The following is a 19,145-nucleotide window of genomic DNA, read 5'->3' as shown; positions in this document are numbered from 1 at the left end:
GCTTACTATGCGTCAAGCCCTGTTTAAAGCACTGGGGCAGATGCAAGCTAATCAGGTTCATTCCTTGTCGTATCATCGGACGCAGTCCCTGTGTCCCGCATGGGGCTCACAGTCTCAATCCCCATTTTACAGATGAGGGAACTGAGGCACAGGGAGGTGAAGTGACTTATCAATTCAGTTGTATTTATTGAGCGCTTATTGTGTGCAGAGCACGGTACTAAGTGCTTGGGAAGTACAAGTTGGCAACGTGTAGAGGTGGTCCCTACCCAACAGCGGGCTCACAGTCTAGAAGGGGGAGACAGAGAACAAAACATATTAACAAAATAAAATAAATAGAATAAATATGTACAAATAAAATAAATAATAGAGTAGTAAATACGTACAAAAATATATACAGGTATTAAGTGCTTACTATGCGTCAAGCCCTGTTTAAAGCACTGGGGGCAGATGCAAGCTAATCAGGTTCATTCCTTGTCGTATCATCGGACGCAGTCCCCTGTGTCCCCGCATGGGGCTCACAGTCTCAATCCCCATTTTACAGATGAGGGAACTGAGGCACAGGGAGGTGAAGTGACTTATCAATTCAGTTGTATTTATTGAGCGCTTATTGTGTGCAGAGCACGGTACTAAGTGCTTGGGAAGTACAAGTTGGCAACGTGTAGAGGTGGTCCCTACCCAACAGCGGGCTCACAGTCTAGAAGGGGGAGACAGAGAACAAAACATATTAACAAAATAAAATAAATAGAATAAATATGTACAAATAAAATAAATAATAGAGTAGTAAATACGTACAAAAATATATACAGGTATTAAGTGCTTACTATGCGTCAAGCCCTGTTTAAAGCACTGGGGCAGATGCAAGCTAATCAGGTTCATTCCTTGTCGTATCATCGGACGCAGTCCCTGTGTCCCGCATGGGGCTCACAATCTCAATCCCCATTTTACAGATGAGGGAACTGAGGCACAGGGAGGTGAAGTGACTTATCAATTCAGTTGTATTTATTGAGCGCTTATTGTGTGCAGAGCACGGTACTAAGTGCTTGGGAAGTACAAGTTGGCAACGTGTAGAGGTGGTCCCTACCCAACAGCGGGCTCACAGTCTAGAAGGGGGAGACAGAGAACAAAACATATTAACACAATAAAATAAATAGAATAAATATGTACAAATAAAATAAATAATAGAGTAATAAATACGTACAAAAATATATACAGGTATTTAGTGCTTACTATGCGTCAAGCCCTGTTTAAAGCACTGGGGCAGATGCAAGCTAATCAGGTTCATTCCTTGTCGTATCATCGGACGCAGTCCCTGTGTCCCGCATGGGGCTCACAGTCTCAATCCCCATTTTACAGATGAGGGAACTGAGGCACAGGGAGGTGAAGTGACTTATCAATTCAGTTGTATTTATTGAGCGCTTATTGTGTGCAGAGCACGGTACTAAGCGCTTGGGAAGTACAAGTTGGCAACGTATAGAGGTGGTCCCTACCCAACAGCGGGCTCACAGTCTAGAAGGGGGAGACAGAGAACAGAACATATTAACAAAATAAAATAAATAGAATAAATATGTACAAATGAAATAGAGTAATAAATACGTACAAACATATATACAGGTATTAAGTGCTTACTATGCGTCAAGCCCTGTTTAAAGCACTGGGGCAGATGCAAGCTAATCAGGTTCATTCATTGTCGTATCGTCGGATCATCGGATCATCGTATTATCGGACGCAGTCCCTGTCCCGCGTGGGGCTCACAGTCTCAATCCCCATTTCACAGATGAGGGAACTGAGGCACAGGGAAGTGAAGTGACTTATCCACTTCACTGGGTTGCGGGAAGAGAGCAGAAGGTGAGGTAAGAGGGGGCAAGGTGACGGAGCGTTTGAAAGGCGGTGGTGAGGAGTTTCTGTTTGATGTGGAGGTGGATGGACAACCACTATCATCATCAATCGTATTTATTGAGCGCTTACTATGTGCAGAGCACTGTACTAAGCGCTTGGGAAGTACAATTTGGCAACATATAGAGACAGTCCCTACCCAACAGCGGGCTCACAGTCTAGAGGTTCTTGAGTGGGGAAAACATGGCTTGAACGTTTTGTGAGATGGTTAGTGCATGGGAAGGGTAGTGGGAGGACAGTCTTCAATGACCTCGTCCCCCTCTCCATCCCCCCTTTCTTACCTCCTTCCCTTCCCCACAGCACCTGTATATATGTATATATGTTTGTACATATTTATTACTCTATTTATTTATTTTACTTGTACATATCTATTCTGTTTATTTTATGTTGTTAGTATGTTTGGTTTTGTTCTCCGTCTCCCCCTTTTAGACTGTGAGCCCACTGTTGGGCGGGGACTGTCTCTATATGTTGCCAATTTGTACATCCCAAGCGCTTAGTACAGTGCTCTGCACACAGTAAGCGCTCAATAAATACGATTGATGATGATGGGCCTCAGTTCCCTCATCTGTAAAATGGGGATGAAGACTGAGCCCCAGGTGGGGCAGCCTGATGACCTTGTATCCCCTCAGTGCTTAGAACAGTGCTTGGCACATAGTAAGCGCTTAACAAATATTATTATTATTATTCTAAGGCGACCCGGGGGGGGGGGGGGGGGCCTGGGGCCCCGCCCCTTTCCCCCTTCCCCCGCGCCCTCTGGTGGCGAGGCAGAAAACTGCAGCTTGGATGAACTTCCGGTTTGGGGCGCCCAGCCCGCGCGCATGCGCAGTTAACACGGGGGTGCATGTGTGGTGCCCCTGAGGGCTTTTTTTTTTTTAATTGCATTTATTAAGCGCTTACTATGTGCCAAGCACTGTTCTAAGCACTGGGGAGGTTACAAGGTGGTCAGGTTGTCCCACGGGGGGCTCACAGTCTTCATCCCCATTTTACAGATGAGGTCACTGAGGCCCAGAGAAGTGAAGTGACTTGCCCAAAGTCACCCAGCTGACAAGTGGCGGAGCCGGGATTTGAACCCACGACCTCTGACTCCAAAGCCCGGGCTCTTTTCCACTGAGCCACGCTGCTGCTTGGCTGCGGGCCCCACCGCGTCTCGCTGTTCTCCCCCAGCCAATAATAATATAATAATAATGACATTTATTAAGCACTTACTGTGTGCAAAGCACTGTTCTAAGCACTGGGGAGGTTACAGGGTGGTCAGGTTGTCCCACGGGGGGCTCACGGTCTTCATCCCCATTTTACAGATGAGGTCACTGAGGCCCAGAGAAGTGAAGTGACTTGCCCAAAGTCACCCAGCTGACAAGTGGCGGAGCCGGGATTTGAACCCAGGACCTCTGACTCCAAAGCCCGGGCTCTTTTCCACTGAGCCACGCTGCTGCTTGGCTGTGGGCCCCACCACGTCTCGCTGTTCTCCCCCAGCCAATAATAATAATAATAATAATAATGACATTTATTAAGCGCTTACTATGTGCAAAGCACTGTTCTAAGCGCTGGGGAGGTTACAAGGTGGTCAGGTTGTCCCACGTGGGGCTCGCGGTCTTCATCCCCATTTTACAGATGAGGTAACTGAGGCCCAGAGAAGTGAAGTGACTTGCCCAAAGTCACCCAGCTGACAAGTGGCGGAGCCGGGATTTGAACCCATGACCTCTGACTCCAAAGCCTGAGCTCTTTTCCACTGAGCCACGCTGCTGCTTGGCTGCGGGCCCCACCGCGTCTCGCTGTTCTCCCCCAGCCAATAATAATAATAATAATAATAACATTTATTAAGCGCTTACTATGTGCAAAGCACTGTTCTAAGCGCTGGGGAGGTTACAAGGTGATCAGGTTGTCCCACGGGGGGCTCACTGTCTTCATCCCCATTTTACAGATGAGGTCACTGAGGCCCAGAGAAGTGAAGTGACTTGCCCAAAGTCACCCAGCTGACAAGTGGTGGAGCCGGGATTTGAACCCATGACCTCTGTCTCCAAAGCCCGGGCTCTTTTCCACTGAGCCACGCTGCTGCTTGGCTGCGGGCCCCACCGCATCTCACTGTTCTCCCCCAGCCAATAATAATAATAATAATAATGACATTTATTAAGCGCTTACTATGTGCAAAGCACTGTTCTAAGCGCTGGGGAGGTTACAAGGTGATCAGGTTGTCCCACGTGGGGCTCACGGTCTTCATCCCCATTTTACAGATGAGGTAACTGAGGCCCAGAGAAGTGAAGTGACTTGCCCAAAGTCACCCAGCTGACAAGTGGCGGAGCTGGGATTTGAACCCATGACCTCTGACTCCAAAGCCCGGGCTCTTTTCCACTGAGCCACGCTGCTGCTTGGCTGCGGGCCCCACCGCATCTCGCTGTTCTCCCCCAGCCAATACTAATAATAATAATATTGACATTTATTAAGCGCTTACTGTGCGCAAAGCACTGTTCTAAGCACTGGGGAGGTTATATGTTTGTACAGATTTATTACTCTATTTTACTTGTATTTACTATTCTATTTATTTTGTTAATGATGTGCACCTAGCTTTATTTCTGTTTATTCTAATGACTTGACACCTGTCTACATGTTTTGTTTTGTTGTCCGTCTCCGCCTTCTAGACTGTGAGCCCGTTGTTGGGTGGGGACCGTCCCTATGTGTTGCCAACTTGTACTTCCCAAGCACTTAGTACAGTGCTCTGCAATCAATCAATCAATCGTATTTATTGAGCGCTTACTGGGTGCAGAGCACTGTACTAAGCGCTTGGGAAGTACAAGTTGGCAACATCTAGAGACAGTCCCTACCCAACAGTGGGCTCACAGTCTAAAAGGGAGGAGACGGAGAACAAAACCAAACATACTAACAAAATAAAATGAATAGATATGTACAAGTTAAATAAATAAATAAATCGAGTAATAAATATGTACAAACATATATACAGGTGCTGTGGGGAAGGGAAGGAGGTAAGATGGGGGGATGGAGAGGGGGATGAGGGGGAGAGGAAGGAAGGGGCTCAGTCTGGGAAGGCCTCCTGGAGGAGGTGAGCTCTCAGCAGGGCCTTGAAGGGAGGAAGAGAGCTAGCTTGGCAGAGGGGCAGAGGGAGGGCATTCCAGGCCTGGGGGATGACGTGGGCCGGGGGTCGATGGCGGGACGGGCAAGAACGAGGTACGGTGAGGAGATTAGGGGCAGAGGAGCAGAGGGTACGGGCTGGGCTGTAGAAGGAGCGAAGGGAGGTGAGGTAGGAGGGGGCGAGGGGATGGACAGCCTTGAAGCCCAGGGTGAGGAGTTTCTGCCTGAGTTTCTGTCTCTGCACACAATAAGCACTCAGTAAATACGATTGAATGAATACAAGGTGATCAGGTTGTCCCACGGGGGCTTACAGTCTTAATCCCCATTTTACACATGAGGGAACTGAGGCACAGCGAAGTGAAGTGACTAGCCCAAAGTCACACAGCTGACAACTGGCAGAGTCGGGATACGAACCCGTGACCTCTGACTCCAACGCCCGGGCTGCTTCCACTGAGCCACGCTGCTGCTTCAAGTGTGCCGAGGGTTTTCCCTCCCCGCCTGACTGACTGAGCGCCTCCCTGCCTGTCTCCATCCTCCCCCTTTCCGGAGATTCATCGGTTGAACGACCTTGCCTTTCGGCGGGCTGGAATGTCGGCTCCGGCCGGGGCTGAACCCCGGAGGAGGCCCCCCTCCCCGGCCGCCCCCATTGATGCCTTTACCATCCAGCCCTCCCTTACACCCCCGGAAAGGCCCAGGGAGACGATGCGCTTCCAAGAATTCCCCCCTCTCAAATCGCCACCGCGATTTCCACCGGGATCCACTTGTGCCCACTGGGCTCCTGCTCAAATAATAATAATAACGATGGCATTTATTAAGCGCTTACTATGTGGAAAGCACCGTTCTAAGCGCTGGGGTTGTTACAAGGTGATCAGCTTGTCCCACGGGGGGCTCACTGTCTTAATCCCCCTTTTACAGATGAGGTAACTGAGGCCCAGAGAAGTTAAGTGACTTGCCCAAAGCCGCAGAGCTGGGATTCGAACCCGTGAGCTCCGACTCCAAAGCCCGTGCTCTTTCCACTGAGCCACGCTGCTTTTTAGACTGTGAGCCCACTGTTGGGTCGGGACTGTCTCTATGTGTTGCCAATTTGTACTTCCCAAGCGCTTAGTCCAGTGCTCTGCACATAGTAAGCGCTCAATAAATACGATTGATGAGGATGGTGATGATGTGTTGCCAATTTGTACTTCCCAAGCGCTTAGTCCAGTGCTCTGCACATAGTAAGCGCTCAATAAATACGATTGATGAGGATGGTGATGATGTGTTGCCAATTTGTACTTCCCAAGCGCTTAGTCCAGTGCTCTGCACATAGTAAGCGCTCAATAAATACGATTGATGATGATGATGTGTTGCCAATTTGTACTTCCCAAGCGCTTAGTCCAGTGCTCTGCACATAGTAAGCGCTCAATAAATACGATTGATGATGATGATGTGTTGCCAATTTGTACTTCCCAAGCGCTTAGTCCAGTGCTCTGCACATAGTAAGCGCTCAATAAATACGATTGATGATGATGATGATTCTCAAATCCCTCCCCTCCTTCTGCCCTACCCCCTTCGCCCTCCCCACAGCACTTGTGTATATTTGCGCGTATTTATTACTCTGTTTTTTATTAATGATGTGTATATAGGTAGAACTCTATTCTGATGGTGTTGACACCTGTTGACTTGTTTTGTCGTCTGTCTCCCCCATCTAGACTGTGAGCCCGTTATTGGGTAGGGACCGTCTCTATACGTTGCCGATCTATACTTCCCAAGCGCTCACTACAGTGCTCTGCACAGAGGAAGTGCTCAGTTAATAGGATTGAATGAATGAATGAAATCCCAGCCATTATGGTGCGGGGAGATCTCTGTCCCGCACCCGCAATCAGGCCGGCATCCCGTACGATGATGAAGTTGATGGTATTTGTTAGCGCTTACTATGTGCCAAGCCCGCACCCTCCGCTCCTCCGCCGCTAATCTCCTCGCCGTACCTCGTTCTCGCCTGTCCCGCCATCGACCCCCGGCCCACGTCATCCCCCGGGCCTGGAATGCCCCCAATCCCTCTGCCCATCCGCCAAGCTAGCTCTCTTCCTCCCTTCAAGGCCCTGCTGAGAGCTCACCTCCTCCAGGAGGCCTTCCCAGACTGAACCCCTTCCTTCCTCTCCCCCTCGTCCCCATCTCCATCCCCCCATCTTACCTCCTTCCCTTCCCCACAGCACCTGTATAGATGTATATATGGTTGTACATATTTATTACTCTATTTTACTTGTACATTTCTATCCTATTTATTTTCTTTTGTTAGTATGTTTGGTTTTGTTCTCCGTCTCCCCCTTTTAGACTGTGAGCCCACTGTTGGGTAGGGACTGTCTCTCCATGTTGCCAATTTGTACTTCCCAAGGGCTTAGTCCGGTGCTCTGCACATAGTACGCGCTCAATAAATATGATTGATTGATTGATTCCTCCCTTCAAGGCCCTATTGAGAGCTCACCTCCTCCAGGAGGCCTTCCCAGACTGAGCCCCTTCCTTCCTCTCCCCCTCGTCCCCCTCTCCATCCCCCCCTTCTTACCTCCTTCCCTTCCCCACAGCACCTGGATATATATATATATGTTTGTACATATTTATTACTCTATTTGTTTATTTTACTTGTACAGATCTATCCTATTTATTTTCTTTTGTTAGTATGTTTGGTTTCGTTCTCCATCTCCCCCTTTTAGACTGTGAGCCCACTGTTGGGTAGGGACTGTCTCTCCATGTTGCCAATTTGTACTTCCCAAGGGCTTAGTCCAGTGCTCTGCACATCGTAAGCGCTCGATAAATACGATCGATGATGATGATGTTCTAAGCGGTGGGATAGATACAAGGTAATCAGACCGTCCCACGGGGGGGCTCACGGTCTTAATCCCCATTTTCCAGATGAGGGAACTGAGGAGTGAGTTGCCCAAAGTCACCCAGCTGACAAGTGGCGGAGCCCGGATTAGAACTCACGACTTCTGACTCCCAAGCGCGGGCTCTTTCCACTGAGCCACGCTGCTGCATGTCCGTCCCCCCCACCCTGGCTCTTTCCCCAGATCCGCCCCCGCCAGCCCGGCCGGGTACAGGCCCAAGGCCCCGAAAACGTGCCCCCTTCCCCCTCCGCCGCCGGCTTTGTGTTTCGTTTGACCCTGGCCCTCCGGGTCGGCCTGTCTCTGGGAGAGTTATGTCCCCGGCCCAGCTGTCCGTCTGAGCGCATTTCTCATTTGTCCCCGCCGCTCCGAAGCAGATCTGTAACTTCAAGGTTAAGATGAGACACATTCCATCAGCGGCGTGTGGCGTCATCCCTGCCAGCCCCTGATCTGTGACCGGGACGGAGATTTACGAGGCAGCATCCTGTCGTTCTTCACGGCGGATCGCGGGCCGGGCTCCGACTCCTGGCAAGGGGCCCAATCTGATCCGTCAGCTGTTGCCAGACCTGTTTCCCGGGGGGGCCGGGGCAACCCCCCCGCCCTGCCTCCCGCCCGGTATTCCTTTTCCAAATAATAATAATAATAACGGCATTTATTAAGCGCTTACGATGTGCAAAGCACTGTTCTAAGCGCTGGGGAAATTCCAAGGTGACCAGGTTGTCCCGGGGGGGGCTCACAGTCTTAATCCCCATTTTACAGATTGATTTATTTTACTTGTACATTCCTGTCCTATTTATTTAATTTTGTTGGTAGGTTGGGTTCTGTTCTCTGTCCCCCCCTTTTAGACTGTGAGCCCACTGTTGGGTAGGGACTGTCTCTATGTGTTGCCAATTTGTACTTCCCAAGCGCTTAGTCCAGTGCTCTGCACGTAGTAAGCGCTCAATAAATACGATTGATTGATTGATACAGATGAGGGAACTGAGGCCCAGAGAAGTGAAGTGACTTGCCCAAAGTCACACAGCTGGCAGTTGGCAGAGCCGGGATTTGAACCCACGACCTCTGACTCCAAAGCCCGGGCTCTTTCCAGTGAGCCACGCTGCTTCCCCTAAAGGGTGGCCCTGAAGGCTGGGGAGGGGGCCGGGTCTCCCCGTCTTTCTTCAGCAAGGGGAGATGGAGGGAGGGGGTGGCCCAGCCCCCGGGACAGTCCTCTGTCCCTCTCCGCAGTGGGAGAATACTCCTCAGACGGAGAACCGAGCCACAGAGAGGGCAGGCAGCTTGCCCCATATGTATGTTTGTACATATTTATTTATTTATTTTACTTGTACATCATCATCATCATCATCATCAATCGTATTTATTGAGCGCTTACTATGTGCAGAGCACTGGACTAAGCACTTGGGAAGTACAAATTGGCAACATCTAGAGACAGTCCCTACCCAACAGTGGGCTCACCGTCTAAAAGGGGGAGACGGAGAACAAAACCAAACATACTAACAAAATAAAATCAATAGAATAGATGTGTACAAATAAAATAAATAAATAGAGTTAAAAATATGTACAAACATATATACAGGTGCTGTGGGGAAGGGAAGGAGGTAAGATGGGGGGATGGAGAGGGGGACGAGGCGGGGAGGAAGGAAGGGGTTCAGTCTGGAAAGGCCTCCTGACATATCTATTCTATTTATTTTATTTTGTTAGTATGTTTGGTTTTGTTCTCCGTCTCCCCCTTTTAGACTGTGAGCCCACTGTTGGGTAGGGACTGTCTCTATATGTTGCCAATTTGGACTTCCCAAGCGCTTAGTGCAGTGCTCTGCACATAGTAAGCGCTCAATAAATACGATTGATTGATTGATTGCCCCGAGTCACGCAGCAAGCGGGAGTGAGAGCTAAATTGCAACCGGCTCGGCCCCCCCCCCCCCCCCCCCCCCCCGCCTCTCCCACCCCCTGGCTCCTAAACCTTGCTGCCTCATCATCAATCGTATTTATTGAGCGCTTACTGTGTGCAGAGCACTGTACTAAGCGCTTGGGAAGTACAAACTGGCAACATCTTAGAGACAGTCCCTACCCAACAGTGGGCTCCCAGTCTAAAAGACTGCCTCCTTCAGAGGAGCCATTGTGTTGTCCGTTCCCGCCGTTCCCACATTTCTCTCTTGCCCGGGTTCCTCTCTAGTCTGGACGATGCCCTGTAAGTGACTCCGGCTGCCCCTCGCCAGGCGTTTATCCCTGGCAACATCTCAGCTCGCCGGTCGGAGTTGGGATCCCCCACCTCCCTCGCCCCGTCTGATCACCGGGCATAAAGACAGCAAACCCACCCCACCACCCCCCTGCCCGCCCTGGGACGGTCGCGGTCCGAGGAAGGGCCGTTCCCGGTGGCGATTCCGGGTTTCCCGTCGAAACCGTCCGGCGGTTGCCAGGGAGGTGACAGGGACCGTTGCTAGGGCGACCCGATTGATGGAGTGGCTCTTCCCGGGAGCAGGAACCGGAGCGGCAGTTGGGGTCTGTTTTCCCGGCTCGCAGGCCCCGCTCCGGCCCGCAGCCCAAGGGGGCCTTCGCTCGGTGCCGTCTGCGGACGGCTTTGTCTCCCGTGATTTTGGGGTTGGAGGGTGGGGGGGTGTTAAACAGAGTGGCTTATTGGATATCAAATAATAATAATGGCATTTATGAAGCACTTGCTATGTGCAAAGCACTGTTCTAAGCGCTGGGGTGGATACAAGGTGATCAGGTTGTCCCACGTGGGGCTCACAGTCTTCACCCCTGATTTACAGATGAGGTAACAGGCTCAGAGAAGTTAAGTGATGTGCCCAAGGTCACACAGCAGACACGTGGCGGAGCCGGGATTTGAACCCCTGACCTCTGACTCCAAAGCCCGGGCTCTTTCCACTGAGCCACGCTGCTTCTCCATCAAACAGGCCTGGGAGTCAGAAGGACCTGGGTTCTAATCCCCATCCCGCCCCATGTCTGCTGGGTGACCTTGAGCGAGTCACTTCACTTCTCTGAGCCTTTGTTCCCTCACCTGTGAAATGGCGATTGACTGAGAGCCCCGCGGGAGACGGGGACTGTGTCCAACCTGATTAAATTGAATCTACCCCAGTGCTTAGAACAGGGGTATATAGTAAGCGCTTAACAAGTACCATAAAAATAATAATTATAGTTATATTAAACAGTGTGTTAACCACTGCCCCTCGACTTGTGCTGTCACTTGGGAGGACGTCTCACTGAGAAACGCACTCATCCCGCCCGTCTGGGCAGGCAAACCACCAGGGCTCTGCTAACCCATGCCAGTGTGGGGGTGTGGCACATCTCCTCCAAGAAGCCTTCCCTGACTAAGCCCTCCTTTCCTCCCACTCCCTTCCGTGCTGCTCTTACTTGCTCCTGCATGTATCCTCCCTCTCATCCCCACAGCATATGTGTATCAATCAATCATATTTATTGAGCGCTTACTGTGTGCACTGTACTAAGCGCTTGGGAAGTACAAGTTGGCAACACATAGAGACAGGCCCTACCCAACAGCGGGCTCACAGTCTAGAAGGGGGAGACAGAGAACAAAACATATTAACAAAATAAATCATCATCATCATCAATCGTATTTATTGAGCGCTTACTGTGTGCAGAGCACTGTACTAAGCGCTTGGGAAGTACAAATTGGCAACATATAGAGACAGTCCCTACCCAACAGTGGGCTCACAGTCTAAAAGGGGGAGACAAAATCAAACATACTAACAAAATAAAATAAATAGATATGTACAAGTAAAATAAATAAATAGAGTAATAAATACGTACAAACATATATACAGATGCTGTGGGGAAGGGAAGGAGGTAAGGCGGGGGCGATGGAGAGGGCTCAGTTTGGGAAGGCCTCCTCTATACATATATATCTATATATGTATATATACATATATATAGATATATATGTATAGATCTGTAATTTATTTGTGTATATTAATGGCTGTCTTCCCTTCTAGACTATGAGCCCATGGTGGGCAGGAATATGTCTATTGGTTGTATAGAATTTTCCGAAGCGATTCATTCATAATAGTAATAATAATAATAATAATGGTATTTGTTGAACGCTTACTATGTATGAAGCACTATTCTAAGCACGGGGGGGGCGGGATACAAGGTGATCAGATTTGTCCCACGTGGGGCTTCCAGTCTTTCAATCGTATTTATTGAGCGCTTACTGTGTGCAGAGCACTGCACTGTCTTAATCCCCACTTTACAGGTGAGGGAACTGAGGCACAGAGCAGTGACTTGCCCAGAGTCACACAGCCGACAAGTGTGACTTGCCGTTCATTCATTCATTCAATCGTATTTATTGAGCGCTTACTGTGTGCAGAGCACTGTACTAGTGCTGGGCCTGGAATGCCCTCCCTCTGCCCATCCGCCAAGCTAGCTCTCTTCCTCCCTTCAAGGCCCTGCTGAGAGCTCACCTCCTCCATGAGGCCTTCCCAGACTGAGCCCCTTCTTTCCTCTCCCCCTCGTCCCCTTCTCCATCCCCCCGTCTTACCTCCTTCCCTTCCCCACAGCACCTGTATATATGTATATATGGTTGTACATATTTATTACTCTATTTATTTATTTATTTATTTTACTTGTACATTTCTATCCTACTTATTTTATTTTGTTGGTATGTTTGGTTCTGTTCTCTGTCTCCCCCTTTTAGACTGTGAGCCCACTGTTGGGTAGGGACTGTCTCTATGTGATGCCGATTTGTACTTCCCAAGCGCTTAGTACAGTGCTCTGGACATAGTAAGCACTCAATAAATACGATTGATTGATTGATTGATTGATTACTAAGCGCTTGGAAAGTACAATTCAGCAACAGAGACATTCAGTCGTATTTATTGAGCAGGGCATAAAGGGCGCTGTACTAAGCGCGGCGCTTTAAACAGAGGAAGCGCTCAGTACGGTTGAAAAAGAAGCACCGTGGCTCAATGGAAAGAGCACGGGCTTGGGAGTCAGAGGTCATGGGTTCGAATCCCGGCTCCGCCACTTATCGGCTGTGTGACTTTGGGCAAGTCACCTAACTTCTCTGTGCCTCAGTTACCTCATCTGTAAAATGGGGATTAAGATTGTGAGCCCCCCGTGGGACAACCTGATCACCTTGTATCCCCCCCACAGCAATTAGAACAGTGCTTTGCACATAGTAAGTGCTTAATAAATGCCATTATTAAAAAGAGTGTGGCCTTCCCGTGGACGCGCATGCGCACGTCTTGCGTGGCGCCTGCCCGTGCGCTGTGCCGACAGAGGGCGCCCCCGAGCTGCGGCCCCCCCCCCCGCTCGCGCGTGCCGCCCGTTGCCGTGGCGACCGGCGGCGCGAGGGCGGCTGCGCAGTGGCGCGGGGGCGGGGCCGAGGGCGCCCCCGTCGGGCCGGCCCGGGAATGGCAGCGGACTGTGTGACCCTTCCCGCCCTTGACATCAGGGCCGCGGTACAATCAATCAGTCAATCAATCAATCAAACGTATTTATTGAGCGCTTACTGTGTGCAGAGCACTGTACTAAGCGCTTGGGAAGCACAAGTCGGCAGCACATAGAGACAGGCCCCACCCAACAGCGGGCTCACAGTCTAGCAGGGGGAGACAGAGAACAAAACCAAACATACTAACAAAATAAAATAAATAGAATAGATATGTACAATCAATCAATCAATCGTATTTATTGAGCGCTTACTATGTGCAGAGCACTGTACTAAGCGCTTGGGAAGTACAAGTAAGATAGATAGAGTAATATGCACAAACATATATACATATATACAGGTGCTGTGGGGAAGGGAAGGGGGTAAGATGGGATGGAGAGGGGGACGGGGGGGGAGACGTGTGTACACACATGTACACACACACAACCCTGCACTAGAGCGCAGGCGGCCCCGCGCCGCTTAACTCGATTTCCATTTGTGCTTCCTCGCGGCCCATGAATGGCCTCTCTGTGTCTGGTGGGAGGGCGTCCTCCTCCTCCTCCTCCTCCTCCTCTTTCTCCTCCTCCTCCTCCCACCTCCCCAGCCCCCGCTGGCTCCGTCTGGAGAAAGGTTTGGGTTCACGCCGGACTCGTCAGTCGTTTCCACCGCCCCCCGCACACACACAAACCCCAGGCTTGTTTGAGTTGGCCGGGCCCCTGGAAACGCTTCGCCGAGCAAACAGGCCTAACCCTGTTTCGGGGCGCCCCCGCGCAGTGGAAACACCCCCGAAAGTCCCCTCGGGAGCGTCCCCCCTCGCCGCGATTACTGGCTTAAAGGAGACCCAGTGTGCGCGTGAGATGTCAGTTTGGTCTCCGTAGCTTGATGGATGCCCCTGAAGGAGCGAGCCCCGGCCCGAGCCCTTGCTAGGAGCATAAAGCGGTCTGGTCTTCCGCCCCCGCGGCAGAGAGGCCCGAGGGGAGGAGGAAGCAGCCTCCAGACCTTGAATGGAGAACCGAGCCCGTGCTGGCCTCATGGTAAACAGGCCCTTTGTGGCCAGAGACTCATCCATCCGGTACTTCAAGCCGTCCAGGGAGGGAACGGGTTGCCCATCATCCTTCCTTAAGAAAGGAAAGGGGGCCGGACAGCTCAAACCGCCTCTTGGAGCCTGGGGATGTCTGAGCCAGCCTTAGGGGCTCCCAGAACAAGCACACCCCCCCCCAACACACACCCCATCCCCAATCCGAAGGAATGGACTCCGGGCTGGACTCCCTCCCAACAGACCATTCTAGACTGGGCATTCCTCTCGACTGTAATATAATAATAATAATGGTACCGGTTAAGCGCTTACTATGTGCCAAGCACTGCTGTGAACACTGGAGGAGATACAAGTTAGTTGGGTTGGACGGAGTCCCTGACCCGCCTGGGGCTCACACTCTTAATCCCCGTTTTACAGGTGAGGTAACTGAGGCTCAGAGAAGTGACTTGCCCACGGTCACACAGCCCGCACGTGGCAGAGCCGGGATTCGAACCCGTTTTAGACTGTGAGCCCACTGTTGGGTAGGGACTGTCTGTATATGTTGCCAATTTGTACTTCCCAAGCGCTTAGTACAGTGCTCTGCACATAGTAAGCACTCAATAAATACGATTGATGATGAGGATGATGATGATGATGAGCTTCGGATTCCCAGGCCCGGGCTCTATCCGCTAAGCCACCTTGCTTCGTGGTGGGCAGGGAATGTGTCTGTTACTTTGTACTCTCCCAAGCGCTTAGTCCAGTGGTGTGCACACAGTTGAGGTTCAATAAATACGATCGACTGCCGTTCCCTCTGGGGTCCCCCAGGCCCCGGGAAGCGTCCGTGGACGTCGCCCGGGTCAGGGCAGGGAGGGAGGTGGGGGCCAGGCGCTAACAGCCCAACCCCTCCCGCCAGCAGGAACCGGGGGACCGTGGCCCTGCAGGAGCGACGAGGTGCGCTATGGGCAAAAAAGCCAAGCGGACAGCCGATAGCTCATCTTCGGAGGACGAGGAGGAGTACGTCGTGGAGAAGGTGCTGGACCGGCGCGTGGTCAAAGGCCAAGTCGAGTATCTCCTCAAGTGGAAGGGCTTCTCGGAGTAAGTGTCCCGCCGCTGCGGGTGGGGTGGCCCGGGGCAGGGCCCCAGCTCCTGGGGAAGAGGAAGGCCTGCGCAGGGCGCTGAGCGGCCGGAGAAAGTGGTCCGGTGTCGGCCGGATCCGTGAGTGGGTACGGCGGCGTTTCTGATTTGGGCGCCCCGGGCCCTCCGGTCGAGGCCCGGCATCCCGCTCCCCGAGGGAGCCGTGTTGCCATGCCAACTGCTCTGCCATCCCCATCCCGGGCACAGAAGGGGCTGGAGGGAACCACCGGGCTCCTCCTCCCCTCTTTACCACACTGCTGAGCTCGGGATCATCCGCGTCCCCCTCCCCTCTCTCCCGGCACCCAGAACCCCCCCACCCCCCCCAACCTCCCCTTAGCTGCCAGTAGCAACCCATTCCCCCGTCTCTTAGCCGCATCTGACCCATCTCATGGTCGCATCTGACCCCTAGGGACTCGGGGGTCGACGTGGCAGCAAGAGGGAATTTGGTTAGGCACAAAGAGGAACTTCCAAACGACCTTGGGCAGTAAGCCCGAGGGAAGGTGTTTTGGGGGGCCCGGTGCGGGGAGGCTTTCATTGGGCCCAGCCCGCCGGGAGAGTTTCCATGTCACTGGTGGGAGGCAGGGGCTTGGACCCGGTGACCTCTGGAAGTCCATCCTCAGCCGGCCTGGACTCAGCCTCACCCGCTCCCTCTCTCCCTCCTCCTCCTCCTCCTCCTCCTCCTCCTCCTCCTCCACACCCAGGGAGCACAACACCTGGGAGCCCGAGAAGAACCTGGACTGCCCCGAGCTCATCTCGGAGTTCATGAAAAAGTACAAGAAGATGAAGGAGGGCGAGAACAACCGGCCGCGCGAGAAGTCGGAGAGCGCCAAGAGGAAGTCCAGCTTCTCCAGCAGCGCCGAGGAGATCAAGTCGAAAAAGAAGAGAGAGGTGAGCCGGGGCCCCGGACCCCCCGGACCCCCAGGCCTCCCCGTTCCCGCCGCCGCGTGCCAGGCCGGCGAGGAGGCGAACAAAGAGCGCTCGCGCTCGCTCGCTGGGCTGCTCCGTCGTGCCCCCCGGGACCCCCGCCTCATTTTATGGAGCGGCGTGGCCTAGTGACCCCCCCCCCCAACCACCCCTCATCTTAAGGAGCAGCGTGGCTCAGTGGCAACAGCCCGGGCTTGGGCGGTCGTCAGAGGTCATCATCATCATCAATCGTATTTATTGAGCGCTTACTATGTGCAGAGCACTGGACTAAGCGCTTGGGTAGTACAGATTGGCAACACATAGAGACAGTCCCTACCCAACAGTGGGCTCCCAGTCTAAAAGGGGGAGGCAGAGAACAAAACCAAACATACTAACAGAATAAAATAGAATAGATATGGACAAGTACAATAAATAGAGTAATAAATATGTACAAACGTATATACATCTATACAGGCGCTGTGGGGAAGGGAAGGAGGTAAGGCGGGGGGGATGGAGAGGGGGACGAGGGGGAGAGGAAGGAAGGGGCTCAGTCTGGGCTCACAGTCTTGTTGAGCGCTTACTACGTGTGCGGGACTGTACTAAGCGCCGGCTCCTGGGTTCTACTCCCAGTTCCGCCGCTTGTCAGCTCTGTGACCCTGGGCAAGCCACTTCCCTGTGCCTCAGTCCCCTCATCTGTAAAATGGGGGTCGAGACTGGGAGCCCCACGTGGGGCAACCTGTGTACCTACCCCAGGGCTTAGAACAGTGCTCAGCGCATAGTAGGTGCTTAACAAACACCGTCGTTATTGGAGAATCAATCAATCGTATTTGAGCGCTCAATAAATTTATTTATAAATTTATAGTAAGCGCTCAATAAATACGATTGATTGAGCGCTGACTGTGTGCAGAGCACTGTACTAAACGCTTGGGAGGTACAAGTCGGCAACACATAGAGACAGTCCCTACCCAACGGCGGGCTCACAGTCTAGAAAAGCAGCGTGGCTTAGTGTCAAGAGCCTGGGCTTGGGAGTCAGAGGACGTGGGTTCTAATCCCGCCTCCGCCACTTGTCTTCTCTGTTGCCTTGGGCAAGCCACTTTACTTCTGTGCCTCAGTTCCCCCATCTGTACAATGGGGATTAAGATTGTGAGCCCCACGTGAGACCACCTGATTACCTTGTATCTACCCCAGCACTTAGAACAGCGCCTGGGTTCAAACCCCGGCTCCGCCAGTTAGCTGTGTGACTTTGGGCAAGTCACTTGACTTCTCTGGGCCTCAGTTCCCTCATCTGTAAAATGGGGATGAACACTGTGAGCCCCCCCCCCGTGGGACAACCTGATCATCTTGTAACCTCTCCAGTGCTTAGAACAGTGCTCTGCACATAGTAAGCACTTAATAAATGCCATCATTATTATTATTAGTAGTAGTAGTAAGCGCTTAACAAATACCGTGATTGAAATAGTGTGTATTATGCCTCGGGAAAGAGTATGAAGATAGGAATTAGACATGGCCCACGTCCCTTGAGGGGCAGACAGTCTACGGTACCCGGCCCGAGTCCCTTTGCCCGCCCCTGGACGGCCCCTCTCCGGGTGGCAACGGGCCCGGAGTCGGACCCCGACAGCTACGTCTTTCAATCAATCAATCAATCAATCGTATTTATTGAGCGCTTACTATGTGCAGAGCACTGGACTAAGCGCTTGGGAAGTACAAATTGGCAACACATAGAGACAGTCCCTACCCAACAGTGGGCTCACAGTCTAAAAGGGGGGAGACAGAGAACAGAACCAAACATACCAACAAAGTAAAATAAATAGGATACAAATGTACAAGTAAAATAAATAAATAGAGTAATAAATATGTACAACCATATATCCATATATACAGGTGCTGTGGGGAAGGGAAGGAGGTAAGATGGGGGGATGGAGAGGGGGACGAGGGGGAGAGGAGGGAAGGGGCTCAGTCTGGGAAGGCCTCCTGGAGGAGGTGAGCTCTCAGCAGGGCCTTGAAGGGAGGAAGAGAGCTAGCTTGGCGGAGGGGCAGAGGGAGGACGTCTTTGAGAGGATGAGGTGGAAGGGAGTGGTGCGCGACTCCTCCGCCTTCGGTGGGACAAACCTCTGTCACTCCGGGGTCGGGGGGCCCAGCAGGCCCCAAAATCCCGGTTGGTTTGCGGGCCCCGGCCTGGGCGCGGGAGTCCGGAGTCACGCGGCACAGGCAGGGTGGGCGGCCGCTCTGAGCAGCCCCTTCAGGGGCCTCTTCGGTCATCGCTTACCCGCTGGCCGCCCCCCGACTGGCTCCTCTCTGTCTGGACTGGATCCTATTTGGCGGGGGTGGGGGGGCCCTGCCTGAAGGTCTTCTCAGAGGAATCCCTCACAGCTCTCCCAGCAGGGCCAGGGGGTGTGGGGTGGGGGACTGTGGCTCGCCGCAGGTCAAGAACCACTGCCCCCGCACCCCCTGGGTCCCCGTGGGCCTGCCCCTGCAGGGGCGGTGGGGGTCGCGGGGGTAAGAGGAGACCAGTCAGCGGCACGCGTGGGCGTGCAAGAGGGATCTCAGGGTCGGCCCGCATCCGAACCTGCGGATGGCACCTTCCCGAGGCCTTGGGCCTGACTCAAGGTTGTTCCAGGGGTGATGGTTTCAGCATTTCCCTCCTCTCGCCTCCTCCCCCGCTCTAGCCGTGGGGACCATTTTTCTTCCTCCGCCTCCCTCCTTCCCGCTATCTCCCCCGATGTGGCAAACCAATTTGGAGACGCCTGGTCTGATTTACGGCGCGGCCCGCACGCCAACCATCCAGCTGTGAGCAGCTGTGTGCACATCTGGGAAACTCCTCCCCTCCTCCCCCCCGCGCCCCCCCCTCCCTTCCCCTGCTCCCCCC

General features: G+C 52.6%; 1 protein-coding gene across 5 annotated transcripts in view; it reads left to right on the top strand.

Annotated features, from left to right (window-relative positions):
• Nucleotides 1-19,145, top strand: part of CBX5 (chromobox 5) — a 40,973-nt gene that overhangs the window by 20,072 nt on the left and 1,756 nt on the right. The window contains exons 1-3 of one of the 5 annotated variants that reach the window (XM_038752993.1): nt 13,192-13,261; nt 15,156-15,337; nt 16,078-16,264. In XM_038752993.1, the coding sequence (XP_038608921.1) occupies nt 13,214-13,261; nt 15,156-15,337; nt 16,078-16,264 (417 nt within the window). In that variant the 5' untranslated portion in view covers nt 13,192-13,213. Of the gene's footprint in view, nt 1-13,191; nt 13,262-14,125; nt 14,262-15,155; nt 15,338-16,077; nt 16,265-19,145 lie in introns of those variants that run through there. The other 4 variants (XM_038752996.1, XM_038752995.1, XM_038752998.1 and 1 more) reach the window with 4 other exon arrangements.

Source organism: Tachyglossus aculeatus, chromosome 10, assembly GCF_015852505.1.
Source record: "Tachyglossus aculeatus isolate mTacAcu1 chromosome 10, mTacAcu1.pri, whole genome shotgun sequence".
Taxonomy (NCBI): domain Eukaryota; kingdom Metazoa; phylum Chordata; class Mammalia; order Monotremata; family Tachyglossidae; genus Tachyglossus; species Tachyglossus aculeatus.
This window is presented reverse-complemented; position numbering and strand designations above follow the sequence as displayed.